This window comes from Anomaloglossus baeobatrachus, chromosome 10, assembly GCF_048569485.1.
Source record: "Anomaloglossus baeobatrachus isolate aAnoBae1 chromosome 10, aAnoBae1.hap1, whole genome shotgun sequence".
In the NCBI taxonomy this organism is placed as follows: Eukaryota; Metazoa; Chordata; class Amphibia; order Anura; family Aromobatidae; genus Anomaloglossus; species Anomaloglossus baeobatrachus.
This window is the reverse complement of record NC_134362.1, coordinates 13,998,813-14,016,008: the sequence shown is the minus strand read 5'-3', so window position 1 is coordinate 14,016,008 and position 17,196 is coordinate 13,998,813. Positions and strand designations below refer to the sequence as shown.

Here is a 17,196-nt window from a genome sequence, read left to right as displayed (position 1 = left end):
GGAAGGCTTGCCGACTGCGAGTCCCCCCTTGGTGGTTGATGTATGCCACCGCTGTGGAGTTGTCCGACTGAATTCGGATCTGCTTTCCTTCCAGCCACTGCTGGAAGGCTAGTAGGGCAAGATACACTGCTCTGATCTCCAGAACATTGATCGGAAGGGTGGACTCCTGCTGAGTCCACGTACCCTGAGCCCTGTGGTGGAGAAAAACTGCTCCCCACCCTGAGAGACTCGCGTCTGTCGTGACCACCGCCCAGGACGGTGGTAGGAAGGATCTTCCCTGTGATAATGAGGTGGGAAGAAGCCACCACTGCAGAGAGTCTTTGGCCGTCTGGGAAAGGGAGACTTTCCTGTCCAGGGATGTTGACTTCCCGTCCCATTGGCGAAGAATGTCCCATTGAAGTGGGCGCAGATGAAACTGCGCAAACGGAACCGCCTCCATTGCCGCCACCATCTTCCCGAGGAAGTGCATGAGGCGTCTTAAGGAGTGCGACTGACTTTGAAGGAGAGCCTGCACCCCAGTCTGTAGTGACCTCTGCTTGTCCAGCGGAAGCTTCACTATCGCTGAGAGAGTATGAAACTCCATGCCAAGATACGTTAGCGATTGGGTCGGTGACAGATTTGACTTTGAGAAGTTGATGATCCACCCGAACGTCTGGAGAGTCTCCAGTGCAACATTCAGGCTGAGTTGGCATGCCTCCTGAGAGGGTGCCTTGACAAGTAGATCGTCCAAGTAAGGGATCACAGAGTGTCCCTGAGAGTGCAAGACTGCTACCACTGCCGCCATGACCTTGGTGAACACCCGTGGGGCTGTCGCCAGACCAAATGGCAGAGCTACGAACTGAAGATGGTCGTCTCCTATCACGAAGCGTAGAAAACGTTGGTGCTCTGTAGCAATCGGCACGTGGAGATAAGCATCTTTGATGTCTATTGATGCTAGGAAATCTCCTTGAGACATTGAGGCAATGACTGAGCGGAGGGATTCCATCCGGAACCGCCTGGCGTTCACATGCTTGTTGAGCAGTTTTAGGTCCAGAACAGGACGGAATGAGCCGTCCTTTTTTGGCACCACAAAGAGGTTGGAGTAAAAACCTTGTCCTTGTTCCTGAAGAGGAACAGGGACCACCACTCCTTCTGCTCTTAGAGAATTCACCGCCTGCAGAAGGGCATCTGCTCGGTCGGGATGTGGGGAAGTTCTGAAGAACCGAGGCGGAGGACGAGAACTGAACTCTATCCTGTACCCGTGAGACAAAATGTCTGTTACCCACCGGTCTTTGACCTGTGGCAGCCAAATGTCGCAAAAGCGGGAGAGCCTGCCACCGACCGAGGATGCGGAGGGAGGCGGCCGAAAGTCATGAGGCAGCCGCCTTGGAAGCGGTACCTCCGGCTGCTTTCTTGGGGCGTGAGTGAGCCCGCCAGGAATCAGAGCTCCTTTGCTCTTTCTGAGTCCCTTTGGACGAGGCGAACTGGGGCTTGCCCGAGCCTCGAAAGGACCGAAACTTTGACTGCCACTTCCTCTGTTGAGGTTTGCTTGATCTGGGCTGGGGTAAGGAAGAGTCCTTACCTTTGGACTGTTTAATGATTTCCGCCAATTGCTCACCAAACAGTCTGTCTCCAGATAATGGCAAGCTGGTTAAACATTTTTTAGAAGCAGAATCTGCTTTCCATTCCTTTAACCACAAGGCTCTGCGCAAAACTACAGAGTTGGCGGAAGCCATTGCGGTACGGCTCGTAGAGTCCAGTACCGCATTAATAGCGTAGGTCGCAAACGCAGTCATTTGCGTAGTTAAGGACGCCACTTGCGGCACTGCTGGACGTATGAAAGAGTCCACCTGTGCCAAACCAGCTGAAATAGCTTGGAGCGCCCACACGGCCGCGAATGCTGGAGCAAACGACGCGCCAATAGCTTCATAGACAGATTTCAACCAAAGGTCCATCTGTCTGTCATTGGCATCTTTAAGTGAAGCCCCATCCTCCACTGCAACTATGGATCTAGCTGCAAGCCTGGATATTGGAGGGTCCACTTTTGGACACTGGGTCCAGCGTTTGACCACGTCAGGGGGAAAGGGATAACGTGTATCCTTAAGACGTTTGGAAAAACGCTTGTCCGGATAAGCATGGTGCTTCTGGATTGATGCTCTGAAGTCAGAGTGGTCCAGAAAGGTGCTCAATTTACGCTTGGGATACAGGAAATGGAATTTCTCCTGCTGGGCAGCTGCCTCCTCTGCTGAAGGGGCTGGGGGAGAAATATCCAACAGCCTATTGATGGCCGCTATAAGGTCATTTACCATGGCGTCACCATCTGGCGTATCCAAATTGAGTGCGGTGTCAGGGCTAGACTCCTGATCACCCACCTCTGTCTCATCATATAGAGACCCTTCTCGCTGAGACCCTGACCCGCGTGATGACGTGGAGGGTCTCTCCCAGCGAGCTCGCTTAGGCGGCCTGGGACTGTCATCGGAGTCAGAGCCCTCAGCCAGTGATGCCTGGGACCCCCGTGAAGTACGGATTAGTTCCAACTGAGGGGGACCGGGGAACATAGGGACAGTAGTGTCCATGGTCTGAGCAACTGGCCTGGACTGCAAGGTCTCCAGGATTTTTGTCATAGTCACAGACATTTTATCAGCAAAGACTGCAAATTCTGTCCCCGTCACCGGGGCAGGGTTCACAGGCGTCTCTGACTGGGCTACTACCACCATAGGCTCTGGCTGACGAAGTGCCACTGGGACTGAACATTGCACACAATGAGAGTCGTTGGAGCCTGCTGGTAGATTAGCCCCACATGCTGTACAAACAGTGTATACAGCCCGTGCCTTGGCACCCTTGCGTTTTGTGGATGACATGTTGTTGTCTTCCCAGAGCAATATAGGGTATACAGCCAAGAAGCGACCGTACAGTGCAGTATATATATATATAGATATCTGGTACAGTAAAAAGTACACCAATACACACTGTGGCACAAGAGGGGCCAGCACTAAAGTGCTGCTTACCGCCCGCTAAACGCGGGTGTGTGGTCGCCAGAAATCCCTAGTCTTGGGTCTCCCAGAGCCTGTGTCCGTCCTCCAGCCAGAACTGCATGCAGGAATGGCTGCCGGCGTCCTGTGGAGGGGGGGGCGGGCCCTGGGCGTGCCAGACCAAAAGCGGGAAACCTGCGTCCCACTGTGCCAAGTGAGAGGGCTGGAGCATGTAAATAAGGCTCCAGCCCTCGGCGCTGAGTAAACGTACAGCGTCTCTCCCCTTCCCTGATTGACAGGGAGGGGGCGGGAACGAAGCGGAGCTAGGCCGCAAAAGCCGGGGACTAAATTTATAAGCGCCGCCGCCGTAAAAGCGCGGTCGGCGCTAAGTCCCCGGCGCACTACAAGTCCCAGCCGCGCCGCCGCTCCGAGAGTGGCCGGCGCGGTAGTTCCCAGCAATGAAGTCACACAGCTAAGCTGCTGTGACTCAAAACCCCAGCGTTACTGTCCCCGGCGCACTAACACACCCAGCAAGTCTGGCGTGTGCGTGCCTGTCTGTACGGGGACACAGAGTACCTGGAAGTTGCAGGGCCTTGTCCCTGAATGGTACACAGCTCCATATCCATCAGGTTCACTGGGTCTGTGGATGGAGCCCGGCCTCAGGGCTTGGGGGCCGGTAAGATCCCACTTCCACAGAGCCCCTCAGGGGGATGGGGAAGGAAAGCAGCATGTGGGCTCCAGCCTCCGTACCCGCAATGGGTACCTCAACCTTACGAACCACAAGTGGGGTAAGAAGGGAGCATGCTGGGGGCCGTATATGGGCCCTCTTTTCTTCCATCCGACATAGTCAGCAGCTACTGCTGACTAAACAGTGGAGCTATGCGTGGATGTCTGACCTCCTTCGCACAAAGCAGAAAACTGGTGAGCCAGTGATCCCACTGGGGGTGTATAGCCAGAAGGGGAGGGGCCTTACACTTTTTAGTGTAATTGCTTTGTGTGGCCTCCGGAGGCAGTGCTATACACCCAATCGTCTGGGTCTCCCAATGGAGCGCCGAAGAAAACCTGTTTTTTCCCTTTGACGTTCCACTTCTGCAACAGGGCTGCTGCTGGACCGCTCAGGCGCTCACGCTTTGCTGTTAAAGGAGTTGTGACTGGCACAACCCGATCAGGTGAGTGCACCACTTCAATATGATTTTGCCCAATATATCGGGTAAGACCCTATTGCGCCTTTTCTCTCCTATTTAGTGGATTATGTATAGAGAGACACCAGACCTGGTACTATGGCGTCAAGCTTCAGTTGGGGGCGTGAGACCTCTGTGATAATCGATTACACAAAACAAAAGTGGCGGGGGCTGCACACGACCCAGATGAGACATCTTCTTCGTCCTTCTTTTCTTTTCCCTCTCCCCCTGCATTTCCTCTTTTCTCATCTTTCTTTCCTCTTTGTACATTTAATGTTATGTTTACATTGTTAGGAAGGATTGTCATCTCGGGGACTTTGTGCATCTACGTTGCCTCCTGTTTCTAAACGAGGCTGCATACATTTTTGTATGGGGGTCGGATTGTTGGTCACCCAGTGGACATCATCTCCAAAACAAAGCTATTACATGGGTGATGATGGTCTGACCTGAAGTGTGTAATCAAAGGAATTATTATGCAAGTAGAAAAGTGTTTTATTACTTATTACCTCCAAGATTTGAGTTATTCTGCTCTATATCATATGTTGCCTATCCTATAACTTGTAAACATGTTCTTTATTCGAATAAAATCTGATTTTCACAAAAAAAAGTGAAAACTAAATATAAAAAAAATAAAAAACACAAAAAGAAAACCTCAAACAATTGCAGAATTTCACTTTTTTAGCTAATTTCGCCACACTTGTAATTTTTTCCACACTTACCATTACTTCATATGATAAACCGGTTGGTGTCACTCAAAATTACAACTCACCACGCCAAAAAAAAAAAAAAAAAAAAAAAAGCCCCCAGACAGCCACTTTGACTCAGTCTTTAGCAGGCTCAACACTTGCTAAGTAGACGCATCCTGTATTAATGAGCTGGACACCTATATGAGCACTTTGCCAGCCACAGAATATAGACCCGGAATGTTTCTATTCAGTGACAAGCAGCATAGCGCACCAAGGTAACAGGAAATGAGAACCATTTTGACAAATATTTGATGTACAGTAAAGCTAGAAGCCAAACAGATCCATACACGCGACTGGCAGAAAAACACAGGATTTAACTCACCTTCTAAATGGTCGTGCGTTACCAAACCTAGCGAAACCATAAAGGCGAGTTTCTAAAAAAAAAAAAAAAAAAAAAAGAAGAAGAAAATTATAATAATTTCACTATGCGCTGCAAAAGTTAAAGCTACAAAGTACAACTGTGGCTGGTTAATATATCCGACATGTATGGAATACAGAACGCCCCACCACAGGTGTATATGGGGCTGTATAGTTTGGCTGAGGAGACGCATGGCCAGGCCAGACATTGTGACCCATCCTCGGACCATGAATGCTGGCAATCTGACCCTCGTACCTGTGGGTTTTCCTCTCGTTTTGGCTTGGGGGCAGGGTGCAATGTTGTACTGCTTTCACTTGGCTTCTCTGTTTCCACCTGAGTTTTAATTGTCTATGGGCAAAAAATAAAAACAACACATATTACATATCCCATAGTAATAATTACTAATTAGTGACATCTGGATTAGTTAACAGTATTTTAATTAAAAAAAAAAAAAAAGTACATAAAAAGGAAAATGCAAATCTGCTTTGACATTCAGCTGCAATATTCACACAGTGAGTGGCCACTCCAGTTATTAAATATCTTTCCAACATAACATCTATCATCACTTAAGACTGAGTTGAACCTTTGCCGGCATTTACCAGGTAAAATGGGTGCAATCCGTGCTCAGATTACTCATGGATGCTTTTTGTACGCTCGGCATGCCTCCAATTTCATGACTTGTCCCACGGCATGAAATATGGTGGATGCATACCATGCCATACTGAGGAGCGGTACATGGTTCTGTAATACTGGACCGCGAGGCCCGTGTGCCGCGTTACTCCGGAGTACTTGGCGGCTGTTACCTGCTTCTCCAGGTTTGGTTTTGGAAGCTGCAGAGTTTGTGGAGCCGCCAGTCTCGTGCCGGGTGCAGCTATCACGATACTGGTGAGCTGTGCTGTAGGGAAGGCTTTGGAGATGGCCGTGGGTTGTCCGTTCACGATGCGCACAGGATGGATAGAGTTCTGAGATGTCGGCGTCAACTTTGTGGTGAGCATGACCGGCCGCTGGAGGAGCTGAGGAGCTGCCAGCATTGGGGGTGGGGCAGGGGCGATAGGTATGTTGTTTTGTGCAGCTGGTTTTGGACGCACCTAATGTAAATTTAAAAAAATAAATAAATTATATATATGAAAATAGTTAAATTAAATCAGCTGTTGCAACGCACAATGAGAAACAAGCAACAGTGAAATGCTTTGATATTTCCAAATTCTCTGCTTTGCCTTATGCTTCTGGCCTTGCAAAAGCGGACATTGTGTGCACTTAAAACCGCTTACACTTACATTGTCCTATGATTATCAAACCCCAGGACCCCATAGTAGATGATAACCTAGACAATGAGCTCTACACTATAATATTAAACATGCTGCAGTTCTTGAAAACATGGGAGTTGACGCTACTCACTTGTGGAAGAAACGTTGGCCGAGGGGTGAGCCGCGGGGGTGGGATGAACTGGGGGACTTTGATAGGCTGAGAAGTTGTTGCTTGGACCTGCTATAGAGAAAATGAAAATCGACAACATTGAACAACATCATCCATATCATCCATCATCCATATCATCAATCATCCATATCAATCATTCGTAGCATCAATCATTCATATCATCCCTATCATCCATATCAATCATCCATATCAATCATTCGTATCAGCAATCATTCATATCCCTATCAATCATCCCTATCATCAATCATTCATATCAATCATTCATATCATCCCTATCATCATTCATATCAATCATTCATATCATCCCTATCATCCCTATCATCAATCATCCCTATCATCAATCATCCCTATCATCAATCATCCATCATCCCTATCATCCATATCATCAATCATTCATATCATCCCTATCATCAATCATCCCTATCATCCATCATCCCTATCCATCATCCCTATCCATCATCCCTATCATCAATCATCCCTATCATCAATCATCCCTATCATCAATCATCCCTATCATCAATCATCCCTATCATCAATCATCCCTATCATCAATCATCCCTATCATCAATCATCCCTATCATCAATCATCCCTATCATCAATCATCCCTATTATCTATATCATCAATCATTCATATCATCCAGAACATCAATCATTCATATCATCAATAACATCAATCATCCCTATCATCCATCATCCCTATCATCAATCATTCATTTCGTCCATCATCCCTATCATCAATCATCCCTCAACATCAGTCACACATGACGTGGAGTAATCCATGGGACCATCACTCACCAGAGTAACAGCATTTTTTGCCACTATCTGAAAGGTCTCTGTTCCCTGACCGGTGACCTTATTCGACGTCTGCAGGTTTACTACGCCGCCTTGTGCATCGGAGCCGAGGACTGCTTTCTGGCTGTTGATGGCAGTCACCATGGCGATGGTTGGTCTCTGCCCCAAAACCGAGGTGGGCATGGATGCGGCGGCGGCTTTTAAAACGAGAGGTAGAGTCTTTGCCGTGATCATAGAGGCTGTGGCCACAGTCTAAAGGAATAAAGATCAAGAGTGAAAAGAAGGAACTGAAAAAGGTCAATACAGAAAAGTGATAGAAAAGTAGTTTGCTTTACGGCAACTGTGGTGAAATGATTTCAACAATGCTGTAGATACACTGGACAGGGGAAACCTTGCAGTGTTAAGAAAAGATTAATAAAAGCAACTAAAACCTAAAGAGTCACCTGCAGCAATGCAGCCCTGAGTCCTTCTTGCTGACAACCAATATGGCTGCCGTTCCTGGGGTTATGATCCATGTTTCCTCGACTGCTAAAGAGTAAGCCTGCCTCTGTGCACAGTGAAGCCTCATCCGCTCCCATTGTCCTTATAGATGTGCTGGACTCCGGTTGGGAGATGCGCCTCAGTAGAGGACTCTTTCGAGGGATATCCCTAACACTGGTGAGAAGGGCTCGTGCCCGCCCCGTAACTGCAGATGTGTACTGCACACCCCGAGCCCTGCTCCACCTCACCCCACATTACACACACAGAAGCCGCAAACATCAATTTTGTTGAAGATTTGCTAAAACTCCATCTTCACAATTCACCTATTTTACCTTTGTTTTACTACATCATCAGTTCCTCTATTTCTTTCGGTTCACTTTGCTTTCCTGGTTCACCATTCATTATTTTAATCCTTAATTCCCCCCTTCCCTATTACTTCTACTATGTCAGCCAGGGGCCTGTATTTCCAGATAGGATGCCTCAGTAATGCTTGGCATACAAAACAACATTTTTTGTCCAATTTGACCAAAGTGCAAATATTTGGCCATTTTCTAATCCAGCTCATCAATGCTTTTTTCTATTCGGCAATGTGTCCATGGAATAACTCCAAGTCCCCTAGGACAGAAGTATATTATATGATAGATGGGAAAAAAAAATGGTCATGTCAATTCTTTTCTGCGTTTTCCACCCATGCAATGCATTACAAAAATGCAGCACAACACAGTGATCAAAAAGGCAGCTAAAATGCACTGAAACGCTGTAAAAACGCATGCAATTTTACCGCTGCGTTTTTGCCGCGGATAAAAAAAGAAGGGAATTTTGTTACTTACCGTAAATTCCTTTTCTTCTAGCTCCTATTGGGAGACCCAGACGATTGGGTGTATAGCACTGCCTCCGGAGGCCACACAAAGCAATTACACCAAAAAGTGTAAGGCCCCTCCCCTTCTGGCTATACACCCCCAGTGGGATCACTGGCTCACCAGTTTTAGTGCAAAAGCAAGAAGGAGGAAAGCCAATAACTGGTTTAAACAAATTCACTCCGAAGTAACGTCGGAGAACTGAAAACCATTCAACATGAACAACATGTGTACCCGCAAACAAACCAACAATCCCGAAGGACAACAGGGCGGGTGCTGGGTCTCCCAATAGGAGCTAGAAGAAAAGGAATTTACGGTAAGTAACAAAATTCCCTTCTTCTTCGGCGCTCCATTGGGAGACCCAGACGATTGGGACGTCCAAAAGCTGTCCCTGGGTGGGTAAAGAATACCTCATGTTAGAGCTGCAAGACAGCCCTCCCCTACGGGGAGGCAACTGCCGCCTGCAGGACTCTTCTACCTAGGCTGGCGTCCGCCGAAGCATAGGTATGCACCTGATAATGTTTGGTGAAAGTGTGCAGACTCGACCAGGTAGCTGCCTGGCACACCTGTTGAGCCGTAGCCTGGTGTCGCAATGCCCAGGACGCACCCACGGCTCTGGTAGAATGGGCCTTCAGCCCTGATGGAACCGGAAGCCCAGCAGAACGGTAGGCTTCAAGAATTGGTTCTTTGATCCATCGAGCCAGGGTGGCCTTAGAAGCCTGCGACCCTTTGCGCTTACCAGCGACAAGGACAAAGAGTGCATCCGAACGGCGCAAGGGCGCCGTGCGGGAAATGTAGATTCCGAGTGCTCTCACCAGATCCAACAAATGTAAATCCTTCTCATACCGATGAACTGCATGAGGACAAAACGAAGGCAAAGAGATATCCTGATTAAGATGAAAAGAGGATACCACCTTCGGGAGAAACTCCTGAATGGGGCGCAGCACTACCTTGTCCTGGTGGAAGACCAGGAAGGGAGCCTTGGATGATAGCGCTGCCAGCTCAGACACTCTCCGAAGAGATGTGATCGCTACCAGAAAAGCCACTTTCTGTGACAGTCTAGAAAGTGAAACCTCCCTCAGAGGCTCGAAGGGCGGCTTCTGGAGGGCAACTAGTACCCTGTTCAGATCCCATGGATCTAACGGCCGCTTGTACGGGGGTACGATATGGCAAACCCCCTGTAGGAACGTGCGCACCTTAGGAAGGCGTGCCAAACGCCTCTGAAAAAAGACGGATAGCGCCGAGACCTGACCTTTAAGGGAGCCGAGCGACAAACCTTTTTCTAACCCAGATTGCAGGAAAGAAAGAAAGGTAGGCAATGCAAATGGCCAGGGGGACACTCCCTGAGCAGAGCACCAGGATAAGAATATCCTCCACGTTCTGTGGTAGATCTTAGCGGACGTGGGCTTCCTAGCCTGTCTCATGGTGGCAACGACCCCTTGGGATAATCCTGAAGACGCTAGGATCCAGGACTCAATGGCCACACAGTCCGGTTCAGGGCCGCAGAATTCCGATGGAAAAACGGCCCTTGGGACAGTAAGTCTGGTCGGTCTGGTAGTGCCCACGGTTGGCCGACCATGAGCTGCCACAGATCCGGATACCACGCCCTCCTCGGCCAGTCTGGGGCGACGAGTATGACGCGGCTGCAATCGGATCTGATCTTGCGTAGCACTCTGGGCAAGAGTGCCAGAGGTGGAAACACATAAGGGAGCCGGAACTGCGACCAATCTTGCACTAGGGCGTCTGCCGCCAGCGCTCTTTGATCGCGAGACCGTGCCATGAAGGTTGGGACCTTGTTGTCGTGCCGGGACGCCATGAGGTCGACGTCCGGCCTTCCCCATCGGCGACAGATTTCCTGAAACACGTCTGGGTGAAGGGACCATTCCCCTGCGTCCATGCCCTGGCGACTGAGGAAGTCTGCTTCCCAGTTTTCTACGCCGGGGATGTGAACTGCGGATATGGTGGAGGCCGTGGCTTCCACCCACATCAGAATCCGCCGGACTTCCTGGAAGGCTTGCCGACTGCGTGTCCCCCCTTGGTGGTTGATGTATGCCACCGCTGTGGAGTTGTCCGACCGAATTCGGATCTGCCTTCCTTCCAGCCACTGCTGGAAGGCTAGTAGGGCAAGATACACTGCTCTGATTTCCAGAACATTGATCTGAAGGGTGGACTCCTGCTGAGTCCACGTACCCTGAGCCCTGTGGTGGAGAAAAACTGCTCCCCACCCTGACAGACTCGCGTCTGTCGTGACCACCGCCCAAGACGGTGGTAGGAAGGATCTTCCCTGTGATAATGAGGTGGGAAGAAGCCACCAATGCAGAGAGTCCTTGGCCGTCTGGGAAAGGGAGACTTTCCTGTCCAGGGATTTTGACTTCCCGTCCCATTGGCAGAGAATGTCCCATTGAAGTGGGCGCAGATGAAACTGCGCAAACGGAACCGCCTCCATTGCCGCCACCATCTTCCCGAGGAAGTGCATGAGGCGTCTTAAGGAGTGCGACTGACTTTGAAGGAGAGCCTGCACCCCAGTCTGTAGAGACCGCTGCTTGTCCAGCGGAAGCTTCACTATCGCTGAGAGAGTATGAAACTCCATGCCAAGATACGTTAGTGATTGGGTCGGTGACAGATTTGACTTTGAGAAGTTGATGATCCACCCGAACGTCTGGAGAGTCTCCAGTGCAACAGTCAAGCTGAGTTGGCATGCCTCTTGAGAGGGTGCCTTGACCAGTAGGTCGTCCAAGTAAGGGATCACAGAGTGTCCCTGAGAGTGCAAGACTGCTACCACTGCCGCCATGATCTTGGTGAACACCCGTGGGGCTGTTGCCAGACCAAATGGCAGAGCTACGAACTGAAGATGGTCGTCTCCTATCACGAAGCGTAGAAAGCGTTGGTGCTCTGTAGCAATCGGCACGTGGAGATAAGCATCCTTGATGTCTATTGATGCTAGGAAATCTCCTTGAGACATTGAGGCAATGACTGAGCGGAGGGATTCCATCCGGAACCGCCTGGCGTTCACATGCTTGTTGAGCAGTTTTAGGTCCAGAACAGGACGGAATGAGCCGTCCTTTTTTGGCACCACAAAGAGATTGGAGTAAAAACCTTGACCTCGTTCCTGAAGAGGAACAGGGACCACCACTCCTTCTGCTCTTAGAGAATTCACCACCTGCAGAAGGGCATCTGCTCGGTCGGGATGTGGGGAAGTTCTGAAGAACCGAGGCGGAGGACGAGAACTGAACTCTATCCTGTACCCGTGAGACAAAATGTCTGTTACCCACCGGTCTTTGACCTGTGGCAGCCAAATGTCGCAAAAGCGGGAGAGCCTGCCACCGACCGAGGATGCGGAGGGAGGCGGCCGAAAGTCATGAGGCAGCCGCCTTGGAAGCGGTACCTCCGGTTGCTTTCTTGGGGCGTGAGTGAGCCCGCCAGGAATCAGAGCTCCTTTGCTCTTTCTGAGTCCCTTTGGACGAGGAGAATTGGGGCTTGCCCGAGCCTCGAAAGGACCGAAACTTTGACTGCCACTTCCTCTGTGGAGGTTTGCTTGATCTGGGCTGGGGTAAGGAGGAGTCCTTACCTTTGGACTGTTTAATGATTTCCGCCAATTGCTCACCAAACAGTCTGTCTCCAGATAATGGCAAGCTGGTTAAACATTTTTTAGAAGCAGAATCTGCTTTCCATTCCTTTAACCACAAGGCTCTGCGCAAAACTACAGAGTTGGCGGATGCCATTGAGGTACGGCTCGTAGAGTCCAGTACCGCATTGATAGCGTAGGTCGCAAACGCAGACATTTGCGTAGTTAGGGACGCCACTTGCGGCACTGCTGGACGTATGAGAGAGTCCACCTGTGCCAGACCAGCTGAAATAGCTTGGAGCGCCCACACGGCCGCGAATGCTGGAGCAAACGACGCGCCAATAGCTTCATAGACAGATTTCAACCAAAGGTCCGTCTGTCTGTCATTGGCATCTTTAAGTGAAGCCCCATCCTCCACTGCAACTATGGATCTAGCTGCAAGCCTGGATATTGGAGGGTCCACTTTTGGACACTTGGTCCAGCGTTTGACCACGTCAGGGGGAAAAGGATAACGTGTATCCTTAAGGCGTTTAGAAAAACGCTTGTCCGGATAAGTATTGTGTTTCTGGATGGATTCTCTGAAGTCAGAGTGGTCCAGAAAAGTACTCAATTTACGCTTGGGATACAGGAAATGGAATTTCTCCTGCTGTGCAGCTGCCTCCTCTGCAGAAGGGGCTGGGGGAGAAATATCCAACAGCCTATTGATGGCCGCTATAAGGTCATTTACCATGGCGTCACCATCTGGCGTATCCAAATTGAGTGCGGCGTCAGGACAAGACTCCTGATCACCCACCTCTGAGCCATCATATAGAGACCCTTCTCGCTGAGACCCTGATCCGCGTGATGACGTGGAGGGTCTCTCCCAGCGAGCTCGCTTAGGCGGACTGGGACGGTCATCGGAGTCAGAGCCCTCAGCCTGTGATGCCTGGGACCCCCTTGAATTACGGATTAATTCCAGCTGAGGGGGGCCGGGGAACATAGACACAGCGGTGTCCATGGTCTGAGCAACTGGCCTGGACTGCAAGGTCTCCAGGATTTTTGTCATAGTCACAGACATTTTATCAGCAAAGACTGCAAATTCTGTCCCCGTCACCGGGGTAGGGTTCACAGGCGTCTCTGCCTGGGCTACCACCACAATAGGCTCTGGCTGACGAAGTGCCACTGGGACTGAACATTGCACACAATGAGAGTCGTTGGAGCCTGCTGGTAGATTAGCCCCACATGCTGCACAAGCAGTGTAAACAGCCCGTGCCTTGGCACCCTTGCGTTTTGCGGATGACATGCTGTTGTCTCCTCAAAGCAATATAGGGTGTACAGCCAAGAAGCGACCTTACAGTGCAGCACACAAATATAACACTGTGGCACTAGTGGGGCCGCACGTATGTGCTGCTTACCGCCCGCTTAGCGCGGGTGTGTGGTCGCCAGAAACCCCTAGCCTGGGTCCCTCAGAGCCTGCGTCCGTTCTCCAGCCAGACTGCATGTGTATAATGGCTGCCGGCGTCCTGGGGAGCTGCAAGCCTGGGGGCGGGCCTAGGGCGTGCACAGAGAAAAAGCGCGAAGCCTGTGTCCTACTGTGCTCAGTGAGAGGGCTGGAGCATGTAAATCGTGCTCCAGCCCTCGGCGCTGCCGATTGAACAACGTCTCTCCCCTACCCTGATTGACAGGGTGGGGGGCGTTAACGAAGCGGAGCTAGGCCGCAGAAAACCGGGGACTAAAGTTAGAAGCGCCGCCGCCGTAAAAGCGCGGTCGGCGCGTCCCCGGCGCACTATAAGTCGCAGCTGCGCCGCCGCTCCAGGGGCGGTCGGCGCGGCGATCCACACACATAAAGTCCCCCAGTAATCTGCGGGGACTATAAGCCCAGCGCACAGCGCTACAGTCCCCGGCGCACTAGCACACCCAGCAAGCCTGGGGTGTGCGTGGCCTGCCATACGGGGACACAGAGTACCTGAAAGTTGCAGGGCCTTGTCCCTGAACGGCACTCCCGCTCCACATCCAGCAGGTTCAATGGGTCTGTGGATGGAGCCCGGCCTCAGGGCTTGGTGGCCGGTAAGATCCCACTTCCTCAGAGCCCCTCAGGGGGATGGGGAAGGAAAACAGCATGTGGGCTCCAGCCTCCGTACCCGCAATGGGTACCTCAACCTTACAAACCACAAGTGGGGTAAGAAGGGAGCATGCTGGGGGCCCCATATGGGCCCTCTTTTCTTCCATCCGATATAGTCAGCAGCTACTGCTGACTAAACAGTGGAGCTATGCGTGGATGTCTGACCTCCTTAGCACAAAGCAGAAAACTGGTGAGCCAGTGATCCCACTGGGGGTGTATAGCCAGAAGGGGAGGGGCCTTACACTTTTTGGTGTAATTGCTTTGTGTGGCCTCCGGAGGCAGTGCTATACACCCAATCGTCTGGGTCTCCCAATGGAGCGCCGAAGAAAACACAAAAACGCAGCGTCTAAAAACGCCTGTGTATGGCAGAGACGGCTGAGACGGATGTTGGCCAAGGTATTGTTTGGATGATAGTCATTTATGGTATATGGAAATGTTTACAGTGATACTTGAAAGTTTGGAAAACCTTCACAATTCTCCATATTTCAGCAAAAATGTTACCTAAAACTAGAATATATTTTCACACCAGTCCTAAAAGTAGAAAAAGAGAACCAAAGCAAATAAAAAAAAAAAAAAGCAATGTGCGAACATAGCCTAAAAATGTGTCTCTTTACACAATGTTAGAGTGGTTGTCCCATCAGGATAAACCAGCCCTTAAGCCTAGGTCACACTTTAGTGACGCAGCAGCGATCACGACGACTATCTGACCTTATCAGGATCGCTGCTGCGTCGTTACATGGTCACTGGTGAGCTGTCACACAGGCAGATCTCACCAGTAACCAGTGACCAGCCCCCCAGCCAGCAGCGACGCGTGGAAGCGATGCTGCGCTTGGTAACTAAGGTAAATATCGGGTAACCAAGCAAAGTGATTCGCTTGGTTACCCGATATTTACCTTGGTTACCAGCGCACACCGCTTAGCGCTGGCTCCCTGCACTCGTAGCTAGAGTACACATCGGGTTAATAAGCAAAGCGCTTTGCTTATAGTTACCCGGTGTGTACCTTGGCTACGTGTGCAGGGAGCAGGGAGCCGGCTTCTAGAAGCTGCGGACGCTGGTAACGAAGGTAAATATCAGGTAACCAAGCCTTTGCTTGGTTACCCGATATTTACCTTGGTTACCAGTGTCCGCAGAAGCCGGCTCCCTGCACATTCAGTTCGTTGCTCTGTCGCTGTCACACACAGCGATGTGCGCTTCACAGCGGGAGAGAAACGACCAAACAATGGTCCAGGACATTCAGCAACAACCGGCGACCTCACAGCAGGGGCCAGGCCGTTGCTGGATGTCACACACAGCAACATCGCTAGCAACATCGCTGTTACGTCACAGAAAATGGTGACTTAGCAGCGCCGTTGTCGTCGTTGTGTGTGACATGACCATTACTCCCAAGTTAGAGCACATTGACATCTAAAGGGGGGCGTCTCCGGCCTCGGACCCCCTCTGTGAGCAGTTACTCTCGCTATGGAGCCGTCCATGAATTACTAGGATTTTCATGTATGGAAACAACCACCGTTCAGAATTACAACGTGTGCAGATGGCTGAATCCTCCAAGAGCAAAATCAGCTATTTGTGTAGGGTTCAGGGATCGTCTTTCACTTTAAGGCCATATTTCCTTCTTGCCTTTCATGCCCGTCCAGATACAGAAAACTCCATGTGGTTAAGCTGCGATGTTTAGGAGGGAAATGAATTGGAGGTCACAGCCTTGCAGCGCTCGGCCCCTGGACAAGGTTTTTCGCATACCAGCCAAGATGGCGATGCCCCTGGCATGAAACCCCCTATTTAAGTGGAGCACTCACCTGCGTGCCACTCAGGCCTGGAAGCGATGTGGATGCATGTGACATGGACTGCAGTTGCTGTAGTTGGATCGGACGTGGCTGCTGCTGCACTTGCGGTGTTGGCGGTTTGCTTTCGAGCTGAAGCAGAGGTTGGATAAGGAGTTTGTTGTCCGGGAGTTCCTGTTTCACTATCAGATTCTTCCTAAGCTGCTCCACTACAAGTTTCTGAAAGAAAAAACAAGCACGGGTGAGTCCGGACACATGACGTCACATCGTATTCAAGTAGTAGGCCACTGGCACGCAGACACGCCACCCGAGGAGTCACTGTCAGACATGAGGACTAAACACACGACAAGTCCTAGCAGAAATCTCCTGGATGCAGAACAAAAGACAATTCTGGAAATAAAAGCATAAACCATGGCAATAGAGAAAAATGCAAAGAAACTGCAAAGCTGTACACACCGCTACCCCGATATAAGCACCGAACGTCTATTATACCCTGCTTTAAAAAGCTCAACATGTGCGCCACTAACTGGGGGCAAGGTAAAGCCGCTGGCACAGGACCGGTTTATTTCAATACAGCCTTCACCACACAATGCTCACAACAAAGCAGAAAGGCATCAGGCATGAAAGTCACATTGTAATACACATCTGTGCACAGCGTAATCAGCCTCTCCAGTCCCACAGATAAGAGCCCATTATACAGACAGCACCTATAGAGCTGGCAGAGAGGCCTGAGGAGCTCACAAGCTATGGAGCCGATCCCACGTCACCCGATGACGTGCCTATAGGGTTATACCAGACAGTTCAGGCCTAAGAGGACCAACCACCGGGATTTACATATATAAACTAAAGCCAGTGCTATACTGGGGCTATCAGGCTGAGTCTATACATACAGTGCTATACTGGCACTATCAGGCTGATTCTATACATACAGTGCTATACTGGCACTATC

General features: G+C 50.4%; 1 protein-coding gene across 6 annotated transcripts in view; it reads right to left on the bottom strand.

Annotated features, from left to right (window-relative positions):
• The window catches only part of PHF21A (PHD finger protein 21A), a 193,377-nt gene that overhangs the window by 59,149 nt on the left and 117,032 nt on the right, over window positions 1-17,196 (bottom strand). For 4 of the 6 annotated variants that reach the window (XM_075326484.1, XM_075326479.1, XM_075326482.1 and 1 more), the window contains exons 5-10: window positions 16,263-16,466; window positions 7,470-7,718; window positions 6,635-6,724; window positions 6,040-6,324; window positions 5,492-5,584; window positions 5,201-5,252 (exon numbers count right to left, since the gene is read on the bottom strand). In XM_075326484.1, the coding sequence (XP_075182599.1) occupies window positions 5,201-5,252; window positions 5,492-5,584; window positions 6,040-6,324; window positions 6,635-6,724; window positions 7,470-7,718; window positions 16,263-16,466 (973 nt within the window). The remainder of the gene's footprint in view (window positions 1-5,200; window positions 5,253-5,491; window positions 5,585-6,039; window positions 6,325-6,634; window positions 6,725-7,469; window positions 7,719-16,262; window positions 16,467-17,196) is intronic. The other 2 variants (XM_075326481.1, XM_075326483.1) reach the window with 1 other exon arrangement.